General features: G+C 42.1%; 1 protein-coding gene across 12 annotated transcripts in view; it reads right to left on the bottom strand.

The window, feature by feature from the left end:
* Window positions 1-11,310, bottom strand: part of LOC111262636 (peptidylglycine alpha-amidating monooxygenase) — a 65,800-nt gene extending 54,490 nt beyond the window's left edge. For 11 of the 12 annotated variants that reach the window (XM_086969250.1, XM_086969244.1, XM_086969246.1 and 8 more), the window contains exon 1: window positions 9,635-11,310. In XM_086969250.1, the coding sequence (XP_086825376.1) occupies window positions 9,635-9,772 (138 nt within the window). In that variant the 5' untranslated portion in view covers window positions 9,773-11,310. The remainder of the gene's footprint in view (window positions 1-9,634) is intronic. The other variant, XM_086969254.1, reaches the window with a different exon arrangement.
* Between the last annotated feature and the right edge of the window lie 2,500 nt (window positions 11,311-13,810).

Genomic DNA, 13,810 nt, shown 5'->3' with positions numbered 1-13,810 from the left:
ATTCCAACCACAAACTTTAGTGGACCGCAGTGACATAACTTTGGGCCCAAGGGAAATGGCAATCGAATAAAGTCTATTGGTATGATCAAGCAGCCCGCTATATGTGGCTGTACTGTTCACATGTGCATGTTTCACATTAAAATGCATAGCAAAATGTTGAAAGACAATGGAACAAAGGTACCGGCAACGCACAAACCTTGCCATGCTTAGGACCTTTTGAGCGATGGATGAAAATCGGACCATTTTTCAAGAGACAAAACAGAGGCCGTAGACGGAGAACAGCGAATAGAAGCCGACGACAACGAGAAGATATGTATTACATCGCACCTCGCGCATCATCAAACTCTAAAAAAAAACGGAAAACTACCCCCAGCATCGTTATGATGGTGCATGGGTAGCCCACGAACATCTACTGGCGTACGCATTCACCCAGTACTGGCGAATGCGTATCACATCACGGCAACTACGACTAACAAAAAGAGCATAATACGAACGGGACCGGAAGTCTGGGGCTCTGATCGGGCATCAAAGTCGAGTCGGCGAAATACATTTACATATTTATGTCGTTGTACAGGCCCTGCCGTTCGTAGAGTAACAAATGGCGGAGGGGAGGGGTTTTAGGGTTCATCGCGTAATGCAGAATAGAAATGGCATCTAGCGCCCCCGCTGTGCCAGCTATTTGGGCAAACCAGGCAGAATAGTCCACAAGCTCGGCAGGAAATTTTCTAGCGGAACTACTCCATTATTGTGTTTTGCTTTTATTCAGTCGGGGCACTGCTTCGTGACAGCCGGAGTAACGACCACAATGGTTAGCTTCAAATCGCTTCTAGCAAAGGAATAGAGAGGGAACTTTCAGTATCATTCCGGATAGACTTTTCTTTAGGGTTATTGCTCGATCCGGATTTTGCCGCAAAATTTTAAGGTGATGAAGGCGGGCAGCAACGGCAGTATCAACAATAGTAATAGTGCGTTGCCAGTGATGGTAGAAGAAAGTCTTATTATCTGCTCCTAGCTGGCGGGAGAGCACGGCCAGTAAACAAAAACGGTCGCATAGAGAAAAAGAACACATAAATGATATTTTGAATTTCGCTAACATCAGCTTTGCAAAGTGACAGGAATCAAATATGGCGAAGCGGGGTTTTTTGTGCAGTTCAACACTTATTTTAAGCGCTCAGTTATAAAGCTAATTCCAGTATTATAGAGGTGATATTCTTATATTATCCAACATTGAATCCATAGATGCTTAGCAAAAGTCAATGTCAGTCATTCCTCCATCAAAAGTTTTTCACGTATCAGAGGAGTACAATTAATTTACTAGCGTTTCAGGGTAATTCAATCAATTCTTACTGACAAGCATCGGTTCGCTTTACTCACGTCTCAGCTACTACCTGGTCCTCTTCCAAAAATATATACCCTGCACGAAAGTAACGGCTACATCGACACGAACAGCTGCAGATACCTGCCGCCATTAACGGTGTACCTCACTGCAACTGCACACCATGCGGACAGGTGTTCAGTCGCACAGAAGTTCGAGTACGGGACGACAATAGCACGTACTGGTTATTTTCGATAGTAAAATGCCTCTACACGGCTGGTGCAGGCCAGACGATTCGTGCTTCCCTTTACCCTTTCGTAAAGTTCCGTATCTAGAGCGGAGTGAACGTGTGAGTATATCGAAAGTTGGCGTTGTGAAACGAAGTTGAGGTACGGACAAAAGACGTTTAAATAGACTTTAAAGCAAAATGTTTCTTGACTCCTTCGGAACTTAGAGGCCTACATTGCTCGCTCAAGCGAATAGAAACGCCCTACAGTTATTTCCTTTATCGATAAATCGACAACAGGGGTTGTTTCGACAACTAGCTTTGCCAGCAGCGCCTACTACTACTATTATTATTGTTACCCACGACAAAGATTCGACATTGAAAGACCGCCGAATGTCGGGAAGTTGCAAGGGCGAATGGGTGATCGAGAAATCGTGTAACGATCAAAATTGCGCTCGTACGTTTTCTACTCTCGATAAATGAAAACAACTACGGAGAAAATAAGAATAATAAGTATCGAGTTTATATACGAATACTAATGTAATTTGTATCCGCTTCTGACGGAGCTGTGCATTGTTGCGTAGTTCACCTGTAGTTTATGAGGAAACTGATACGCGCTACTGCCTTCGAACAGCTGTCGGTATATAAAAATTTATAATGCACACTCCTATGTGTAGACACTAAGAAAAGGTATAAAGCCAACGGTAAAAGACGTTCGAGAAGTTTTAGTTTGGCAACTCAGGCAGGGCATTTGCCAGTAGTACTTGTTTTTCAACTTTTTTTTAAGAGTTTCTTAGATATCACAGACAAACTAACTAGAGAAGTTACGAAACGAATGAACCCCACTACTTAGCTATTCTTTCAACACCTCTCATTGAATTGTGCTCACAAAATCCTCTCGAAGATATGGAGAATAGATCTCGAAATTTGGACTTCGCCACATCGACTTGCTATTTCATAAGTACAAAAAATAGTACGTGTGACGTCAAACCTATCAGATATGGCATCATAAAGAAAGGTAAATGGGATCCTCAAAACATTTCTGGGGTAATTTCTTTAAACAAAAAAAACTCAGTTCCTCGTGTTGACAAACAAAAGACGTTCATAAAACTACTTTAACTATTCAGGTATTTTTTTTATGTCAGATTTAGAGATTTCGATATTTTTTTTTTTCAAATATAAAAATATCATCGATAAAGCAAAAGGTTTCTAGAACTGATCATTATCACATATATTATATTGTATTCATTTCAACACCGTGACAGCAGTACGCGTTTACTGAGATATGAACCTATGATACAATCCAACGAGTCTTGAATAGCATTATCAAGTTAGTGTTCTGATACATAGAGCTGACTGGATTCATTCGTTTGTCGTACAAATGGCGCTATCAATACGAGTATTTGTTGTGTTTCGCCAACTTGGTATCGAACAGGTAGGTCGTCCGAACAAAAAGAACAAAGAAGTATTTGGGATTGTTAGATTCCAAATATGAAATAGTACGGCTCGAATAGGAAGCTAAACAAGAAATAAAAGAACATAAAAAGCGTTGTATGATGTTTCGATACGGTATACGTATATGCCGGACGGAAATCAGGCAGCGTCCAGATGCAGACGCACTGCTCTGGGTGAACAGCGTCGGGTCAGGATGTGTCGCAGAGTAGGCGCATCAGAGAAGCTACTACTAAAGCGGCACACAAATCTGGACCTTAGGTTCATGAAAGAGACTGCTGCGGAAGAACTGTCGCCTAGATAGACCTAATCAGTTGCGTTAGACTGCCTACTCGAGCAGTATCGACAGGGACATCAGCATCGGAACCAATGAAAGTAGATATAACGGGGATAGTCGCAGAATTAGAAACAACGGCAATGCTGGGCCTCCCTTCGACGCAGCAGTTCGTATTGCAGCCAATCCCTGAATAAATGTTAGGTGTCCGTTTTTTATAGAAACATTAATAGAAACCCAAAAGGCAGTAATGTTGCTTTCTTGGATGGACAGACAAGTAAGCTCAATTTCAGGCAACTGCCAAAGTGTATCAGTAAGACACGCGCCTGTCGGCAGAAAAGGCCGCTGAATAGCTCAACTATGTTATACGGGAAGTGGGAAAAAGAGACATCACCAACATAATCGATTAGGAAGGAAACAGCAATCAGCAACGAAGGAATAGCTACTGGAGATCAGCCGCAGTGGTGGTGGTGCCAGTGGTTGTTTATAGCGAAATCGGCGAGAGGACATAGATGGCGGGGAATACGAAATCGACCCGCGATGTTCTGACGTATGCAACTGTCTAGTTTAGCTACCGATTATCAGTTGCATTTCGGCTGTGAGCTGTAACGCTTAGTCGATGACTTCGTTGTATCGCAATGTTGGACTAGGGAGAAAAATAACAAACGAATAAACAATAGCGAAGCCGGTGCCGAGAGCAGATCGACGGGGTGCTAAGACAAAGGCAAAATACCAAACTTGTACCCTTTACGACTACAAGCGGCCTCTTGGTACAAATACTGCCGACTAGTTTGATAGTGTTTGTATAGAAGGATTCCGATAGGGCCCTTACATTTTACGCAAAACATATGCGACGAAGAAGTACAAATCAACAAAAAAAAAAAGGCCGTACAAATCAAGGTCTATGCATAACTAAATAGCTTTCTTTTCTCTAACCTAAACAAAAATTACCAATAAGCCCGAGAAAACTTGTTTGCTAATTTATCCAACAAAAGATATTTCAGCTTGAGCTAAAGCAAAACGCTATCCGTTCGCCTCGCGAATATTACTCCGAGATTCTGTAGGGAAACGAACCTGATCATAGGAATACACATAACCGAAACCAGTATGCTCTAACGTTTTCCTGTACTATATTCATGCACAAACCTTAGACGGAATTCATGAAATCGAGTTGCTCGTGATTTTATGTAATGAGATGTGATGTAATAGTCCGCGTGTAAGATATCCTTCGGAGTTTTGACCTTGTAATACCAAAAAAAAGTCAACAAGGAGATCTGAAGCCAAGAAAAGGTAGCGGCAGTTTATAACACCGATACACTTTTTTTTGGCGGAAAACCTAAGCGTCTTATTGCAGCAATGACTGTCTATCGGTCGGCTTTTGGAAATAGCCCACCGATGGATACTTACTTGCATGTAACTCGGTTCAAAAAGTGGACTAGGGACATTTGAAGGGTGCTACGCCCTTTTAGTTATGCAATGTTGCTTTGTAAAAGCAGGCTCTCTATCGGTTCTACTACTGGAACGACCTACACTACGCGCTAGATCGTCGCTATAGAAAAGTGGCTTATAGAATACAAGAAAACTCGATTCAAATAGAATGGTTGAAAAAATTCGATTATATTTTGTTAATAATTCCCAAACACCCGAACAATTATCGTAGGCATGTCTGGAAAACAACGAGCGTATACGAAATCCAGGTGCAGGTGTCTTTGGGGGCCACATTATCGTTGGCCAGCGACAGAAACGGAAGTGGCCCAAGTGGTGGGCGGCAAACAAAGCGACACCATTAAGCCTCTGGTTTGCTACCAATTCTTATTAAAATTAAATTATTTCGGTATAGTATATATATATATACTAAGTCAATGGACCTTAGTAATAATTGCTCCGCTTGAAGTAGGAGGTGTTATTCAACGGTTGAACAAGCATTAGTTGTCAATACAGCCCGCATGACCTATGATCCAATTATTCCTTACCTTAAATTATAAATAAATCAATGTAGGTAATGATAAGAAATAGATAGTGTATACCTTTCATGCACTTGACGGTAATCAATAAAGTTATGATGTGTATTCTTTCAGAAAAGTATAACCCGACAATAATATGGCTCATTTAAACTAGAGAGTTGAACGATGAGCGGAAGTACACTCGACATGTATAGCTTAATGCTAGAAAGAGAAACGGAAGACGTTCTCGTTTCGTTTGGGCAACTTTGAAGAAGCTCTGTTTATCTTTAAACTCACTGGACCATTGTCTGCTTCCGGTTGCTGACTGACTCTGGGGTCTTAAAAAAAGGTAAAATTATTCTAATGCCCTTACGACAATGTTAGAAAGTTGACAAAGTAACGGTAGTATCTAATAACTGCAATATATAGCGTTTATGAACGACAGGCTATATGAAAAATTTCCTGAAACGTGTTACTGGAGCAAATGGTTATATTTATACTTAACCCTGACCTTTTCAAAGGACATAATCATAGAAATAACATTTACCGTTGGTTAAGCACGGTAGAACCAGCATCTATTCGAGCTACATCAATTTCACAATGCTCATACAACAAGTCACCGTTAGAGCATGGGTAACGATTCCTACTGCAACTTCCAGACATACCCAAGTTGCCTAAGGAATTGGAACGCTTGGTATTGGATTTCATTACAACAAAAACAAACACATCCCGCCTAAGTGGATTATTGGGAGGAAAGGAACTGTAGCTTTCTAACGGACGCTTGCCTTCGTCTGTAAGCATCACCTTGTCTACAAGTTCTTATGAAAACTTAAACGACCCTAGTAACTCGTCCGGTCCAGTAAACGAGTAACCAGAGAAGATAGTTCCGTCCACTGAGCAGACGGACGCCTGCAATTTTAACTGACTTGATTCTTGTGGATTTATGTTATCTAGCGGCCCTGTTTTTTGTGCTCGTATTTTGCTTTTTGAACGTAGGCGCAATGCAACTTAAACCACCTTTATTGTTGATTCACGGTGTAAAGCGGTCTTTACTTCTTTTTTAGGATAGTGGTAAACTAGTTTTTAAATTAGGCAAGCGGCGTATGATTGCAAAATAGCTGCAATTCTCTGGGTTCTCAACTGTCTGTGCAGCCACCAAGGTATTCCTGCAACGCTTTCAGTCAAGAGGAAAATGAAGCATTCATTGAATGAGAATAAAAGGTGAACCTATTGACATAGGCCAAAGGCCCGCCGGTTAGGTATAAAGCATCTCTAGCTGCGATTCCACCTCGTGTCCGCAATTTCGTTGCACCTATCTTTGCTAAATTCGTAATTAGCCCCATCCTTACGATTGCTATGTGGACCCGGTCAATGTAGTTCCTGTCCAATGAGGTAAGTTTCTTAGCAGGTCTGAAAACATGAAAAGGTTAAAGTCGTCTCCTCATTGTTTCGACACAGGAAAGATAAGTCTACTTCAACGTCTACTGCTGTTCCATTAGCGTGCAGATTTGTTGCCAGAAGGTTGACTACGGTGCTAGGGACATCTGGTTCGATTAAGATATCTGACACTTGATCTACAAGGACTGAGTTCAATACTGTCTTGAAATTCGTAGGAAAGATAAGATTTGCTTCGCCTTTTCGGGTCACAAGGGAAACAGGCCCCCTTCGTTGATACGGCATCTGCCCAGTACATAAGTACCAATAAGGCCATCTAGTGCGGAAATAGTACAATGGCAATTTTAGGGTACTCAAATTGAATCTGGTCTGTTCTCAAGGACCTATCGTTCCGTTCGACCCGGCTTACTTTGTCAGAATCGCCTAGGCATCCAAATAATATAATTGATCAAAATTGAGCTGATTGGATAAACTGTTGAGCTGTTCCTTCTCAAGCTTCATACGTGTCTAATATCTCAGTATATTTCAGTTCTAGTTAACACAATCTTAGGTGTTGAACAAAAAAATCGCAGGTGTTCTCTTGCACAGAAAGGTTTGCGGCACCCTGCCGAGAAGTTCGGCGATGCTATCATTTACCACCAGGTCCGTTTTTTGCCGGAGCGGAAGATCGGAAAGTTTATTATTGGAGATATCGACTAGCTCACTGTATCAGGTCACAGCCCTGAGTTACTTCTGTTTAACTTCAGGCTGGCCACTTGCTTTTCAAGCAGCAGTGTACGATGTGAGAGGGGCATCGCGCAGTCCACTGTTTGGGTTTCTAGGGCTTAACTATCCCCACACGTCACACTGTGTGTGGCAAAAGCTCTACGCACCCGATCTAGCTACCTCGTTACCCCGTTGGTCGTCGAACCCACTTCGTGGTTCGTATTGCAGAATATATGGAACACTCCATTAATAGTACTCGTCCAACCTCATTTCACAGCCTTTATAAACAAGCTCGCACAAGCCTGACTTGTTTCTTTGCGACTGCATGGGAGAAGTAGACGCGCGGGTGGAAACTTACGAGACGTTATTATGTTCGGGTAGAGGAACATCTGGTGTTATTTGTTGATACACAGCTTCTATTTGTGTTGCCCATTGTAGCGCAAAGTACATATTGTGGTCTGGGCTGCAATAAATATAACTCGTATATGGTTCGAAGGAATAATCTAATTCTATCAGCTTCAAACTACTGTCCGTTTGTCTGAATTCTGTCCGTTTATGACAAATCTGTCTAAGGACTTCATACAAGGTCGGATCATGCTTTCATTGATAACGTACGTTTTTACATGCTCATAAGACTAGCACGCTGAAGGACTCGGATAAAGGCAACAAGTCCTGTTCACTCAACTGAGGATTTATAGTCGCTTAGAATTGCTTCCCTCACTTCGTTGCTCAACTCATTCGACTCGTGCTAATCACCGGCAGTAGATATTATAGAGTATTTGGCTGACTAGACCAAATCAATGTGTTGTCTACATTGAATACTCAAATCCGCTGTGACAGACCGCCAATCCTATTGTCGTTCTACGGTAAATATCGCTTCTGCATTCACAAAGGCAGCGATGTAAATAGTCATAGCAAGCTTCCTACATAGGTTGGTTATAGATAAAATTTCGACTGTGCATTGCGTGAAGCATAAGGTAGACCTACAGCGGTTAGGGCTTCTAAGATCTGCTTAATTCCTAAATTAATTCGAACCAAACGAAGAGAAATAAACTAGACTTCGTTCGATATGTCCTATAAAATTTCCGTAAATTACTAGAACTATTTAAGGCAAAAAAAATGCTTACTTTAAGAAAATGGTTAAACGACTGTTTAAATGTATAAAGTTAGCCGTACTAAGGTATGGCTATCGCGTATTTGATTTTTCTGTCGTATTCTATTGCGCCACACAGATTGCTATATATATATATTTATTATATTTGTTCGTCACAATTGTGTAGAGGCACCCAATTTACTAGCTCAACAGGTAGCCCTGCAATAAATAATTACTGATTGGGTGATTACGTTTTTCCATTAAACTAATTTGTCGTGGAATTCGACAGATAGTGATACTTACCACATGGTAAATTTACATTTTCACAAAATGACAGTGAGCTTAGTGCGCTACTCCTTGTCATAATGAGATTTACTTAAAAAAAATAGCAGTAGTAGTTAGTTTTCTAGGTAGACTGTACATGGTTGCGTTCAGACTCTAACCAGACTGTCAACTACGTAACACGATGCATCTTTGCAGATACAGTAGTATTAATACTCTGCACTGGAGGATATGCTTTAAATTGATCTCATAATGTTTAAAACATATGTTCTATGCATAGGGTAATAGATCCATATAGTATTCGTAAACGCAAAATCCATCCCGCTGCACACGTCATCAGTGGCGCTCGCGAATAGATCTTATGCTGACACACGTCTCACATATGAGAACTATATCAAACCGATGCGATATGAAGAAACGCTTTTTATATTTTGGAATAAACTCTTATGGTACATCGTCTCAAATAGGAAGACCACCAAGAAGTTCTCTTTCAGAGTGCCCTGATCGCGTAACATTTGTAATCGATAGAAACCTGAAATTCGGTGATTTCTTTCTCTTCGAACCCTTATACGCCTGACAGCTTGTTATCCGCCTTCGCCGGTTGATTTTGACTTTCTAGTTTAATGCCATATGGCACTTGAAACCGTGTGTCTTACCGGCCGTCGTTCCTAAAAGTCAACTATGTCCCGGTTGTAAGCGGCGCTCGTCGCTACGGGGTTTACGATCAGTCGTTCGATCTGCATCTGCACGCCTATACCACACCCCACCTTCGAAATATCTGTTACTAATATTATATTACGTTATTAGTGTTCAGTCTGTGGAGGCAGGTGTACCTAGTCTATGTTTGATATGACTTAATGTATACATGGTGGGCAGTATTTACTTTTAGATTTTTCTGGTGATCGACCACCTTCTAAGCAATTAATTAGCTCGTATGACCTCTACTCACATTGCGCACAATAGACCGTAGACTCAGAGTTCGGGGCAACTGTCCTAGATCCTCATCATAATAGTACGCTGTTGTCAGGCCGGCCAGTAACGCGATGGCTATTGGCCAGAATTGGAATACCGCTGTTTCACCCCACATCACCGGCCGAATTTACTATACACTGGGAGTCGTATGTCACTATTGAACAGAGCAGCTCGATAAAATGACGACACCGACGAGGATTATCAAGTATTACTTAGTTGCTGATCTAACTGGCACTAAGTTCAGCACGTGCGTGTTGGCCTGCAATACGTGACGAAGCGGCTGTGCTATTAACTCGCTTTTTATTTTTGCCGCTAACCTGATTCAATGTGCCGTTTTGCTGGCAAAACTGCCGACCTGTCATCTAATAATAACTGGTATGCTTTTGATGACGTTAGACCGCTTCTAGTCGACGACCGTTAACCTATCGTGATTTGTTCTCTGTTTTCTCGCACCTGCAACAATGGGAAAAATACTGTTCGTAGGGCACTTGATGCACAACACACAAAATAAAGCACGCGTTATTTAGTCCATGAACGGTTATTTTATAGTTTTAGTTGGTTCGTACACGTTTGTTTACCGGTCGTTTTCGAGCTTGTTGTAGATATTTTAACGGACGTCACAGCGGTCCGTTCAATGATATCATTTCTTTGCCCGGCAACTTGATTTCTACAGCATAACCTCTTGTCTGCTTTTAATCCCCGGCGTTAGTCGCTGTACTGGAGAAATTTCCAGTTATGTATGGCCCGACAGTACGATTTTCACAAGGAAACGATGGAAAAAACAGCAAAAAACTCGTCACACTCAGACTTGTGCAGTTGTACAAGGGTTGCTGCTGCTGCTGCTGCCGCCGCGGCTGCCGCCGCTGATTCCCGTTTGGTCGAGAGTTGACCTGTTCCTACTCACCCTTGCCGCGTACACGCACGCATTCACAGAGCGCAGAGAAAAAGCTGTTGCAGCGATAGATATATGGCTGTGATATTACCGATAGTCAATTGCTGACCGACAACAGCCGCTATCGTAGCCGTTGTTTCGGGCTAGTGAGGTTTGCACCTAGAGCCGGGCTAAAGGAACAACCTCGACTGGCGTCTGACGCATCACGACCGACCAGTGAGTCGGCCACTCACTTGTGGCAACGTCAGTGCAAGGCTAAAAAGCAACCGCTACTCGGTTCACTTTGCCTTCGTTGTCCTGCAAAGGGTTTCTCTTTCCGTTGCTTCGGCCAGCTAAATTACCAGACTAGGCTGGACTAGTTTTGTTCGTGGCGTTTTCGTATCGGTTGTTCGGCGCAGTCCGGTTTGATGTGGGATACGACATCCGCAGGTTCTCGCTATGGGCAATAGCAACGGTCAAAGAGCTGGCCGACTGGTCTTTTCTTGTGTCTCTCAGATACAGGCAACAGCCAGAGTTTAACACAACGGCGAGTGATCGGCCATCTGTTGGAGCGCTTGACGTCACCGGACACCGATGTCAGGGAAGGGTGAGGGTGCTGCCGCCGTGCGACACCGTAGAGAAACACCCCACGGAGGAGTGCTCTAGGATCGTATAATGCTGTGAGATCTTCCGATGCTACAGCTGTGTTGACCTGTTGGGGAGGCTCATACTAATGTATGTTGCTAGCAGCAGCCGAAGTGTGGTAACCCACAGCGTAGGATTAAACAGCAACTGTAGCATCACTATACACAGCTGTGGCTGGCGACGTCGTCGCGTAGCTGCTGGCGCCACCAACAACCAACGATACCCTCGCCCAAAGTTGCGCGCGCACACTCGATGATACGCAATACATCAGCACCACATATCCGTGGATTTGCTTGGCGGCAAGAAGCTATCGGTTGGAGGGACGAAAAGATGGCGCTTATAACGAACTAATCGACGTTTCTCATTAGAAGCTCGTTAAGTACTGCCGCGGTAGTCATAACACTGAATAAATATATTATAAAACGTATTCAGTCGATGAAGCATGCTTCATAATGCCATACCTCTAGATGAAGGATAAACGCTTGTTAACCATATACAATTGCTGAGAATATACATTGAAAAGTTGAACGAAAGTAACGTAAAAAAAAAAGCGTCTCGACGATCACGATGAGATGGTAATGCGCACTATAGCGTCCCTTTAGAGCGATGAAAAATGAGCGTGGCATACATGGCGTGCTTAAATCGACGAGACAGATCCTCCCGCAACTACTGATCCTCAACAAGCTGGATCAGTCATTGTAATATCGAAGGTTGCTCAACGTACAGGTATGCGAAAGAGTTGTCGTTTATCAGAAAATATAGTCGAGCATTATTGAGTGGTAGATTTGTTGTAGTGTTATCCAAGAACGAGCGAGTAGATTCGTCGGGAACCGTTTGCTTCGCTGCTTCCAACAGTGGTCGTTGCATGTATTAGAGGCTAGCAACCCTAGAAAGCAGCGCATGGATCTGCACCGCCGTACAAACATTTAAGGGACCTAGAAATACAACAAAGTTAAAGGGGAAGGGGACTGAAAAGATTAGGGAAGCAGAAATAAACGCAGGTCTGTTCCCTGCTTATATGATACAATCAAGTGCACTGCAGTCCTGTACTGCTGTCAGGATATGTTTGAAGATTGTCGCGCTCTGATGCCTGAAAAATGATAGTCTTGTGCTGCATAAATAGAAAGATCATGCTGACAGTAGCGTGATGTGACGATAATAGTAATGAAATGTATTTAGGGAAGCATGGGGAAATGTATTTCACGTTCATCATTGATTACGGCTGGTGATGGCCGAAGCGGCGATAGCGCGCGGTATAAAATCTCGTAGATAAAAAATTGATGTGAAGCAGGGGCTTCTGAAGCGAACGAAAATCTAGTACAAGGCAGGGAAGGTTCGTTAAGTGCGTTGTGGCCGAATGCGGAAAACGTGGAAAAATCGACCCGCTAGTTAATGTAGAATAATGATGAATTGGAGACATATAATACTGATGAGATCTATATTTACACTCTGAGATCCTTCGCGGTGGACGTCTGTCGGATTTTATTGGTTGGAAAAGGGATCTAACCGGTACGCAAGTGAACAGTTTAAGTCCGATAATATTCGTAATATACTGTATACTGTTGCATCCTATTGTTCTATTGAACCTCTTCAATGATCCCTGTTAACAACAAATCGATCCTACGAAAGCATCGTGGGATGTTTCATTGTCGATTTTGGCGAAAGAATCCGTTTCTTTCTTAATTTCAAGGAAGCCATGTTATCTTGGCGTGCTACCGACCCCAGTACGAGGTTTGCATGCCAATGTTTTCTATATCATCTATGCAGCAAATAAATACAAACAAAATAATCTCGTTATATGATCTTTTAACAAGAAGAGCGTATACCTTAAAACGGTGTGCTTGTGATCCGTGAGGTCGGCATTGGTGTGAATTAAAATTTCTTATGTATTGATATATCGTTTTAGCGGTACTGAACCTTTATTTTGAACAGTGTCCTGGAATAAATTAGAAATGCTAAATAAATTAAGGAAGCTCACTGATGGAAATAAGGAATACAGGAATAATCTATCTCGGATAATAGAACTTCCGAAAAAATTGAATAGGTATAAAACATATTTGATGAAGTAGAATCATCTATTTGTAAATAAGAGTTTAACAGGTACACGAAATAAATCGCAACACAGTGTTACTGTTCTTTCGACTTATCATGATGGGAAACGGGTAATTGATTCTTTCCTACTGAGCTGCCTATGTCCTAGGTTATACTAGCCAACACTTAACTTAGGTGGCTGTAGCCTTAGCGGTTTTGTTTTCTTGGGTGCGAGGCTCTACACGTTGGCTATTGGCATCAAAGAAAAATCGTATGATCTTAGATATGCGCTTGGAGATCGTAAACGAAAGATCTCTAAGATCGCACAGTCATTTACAGCAAATAGGATTAATTTTGAAACGATAAAGAAGTATCCTTTTAATCTTCGCAACGCTGAACTTCACATTTTGCGCATCCTCTAACGTACGGAAACACTAACGGTTCTTCAGTCATAAACTGACAAAGCTGCATTTGTTTGCCGATCCTGTACGTCACGACAAATGCACAGAAATGATCTAGGATCCTTTATAGCTTAAATTGGCTATGTTATTTACAGCATTTGCTTTATAGCAGCTTAACATATATATATTATATATATATATATAT

Source organism: Varroa jacobsoni, unplaced genomic scaffold (assembly GCF_002532875.2).
Source record: "Varroa jacobsoni isolate VJ856 unplaced genomic scaffold, vjacob_1.0 scaffold_686, whole genome shotgun sequence".
Taxonomy (NCBI): Eukaryota; Metazoa; Arthropoda; class Arachnida; order Mesostigmata; family Varroidae; genus Varroa; species Varroa jacobsoni.
The sequence above is the reverse complement of the archived record's forward strand: the minus strand, read 5'-3'. Positions and strand labels throughout refer to the sequence as shown.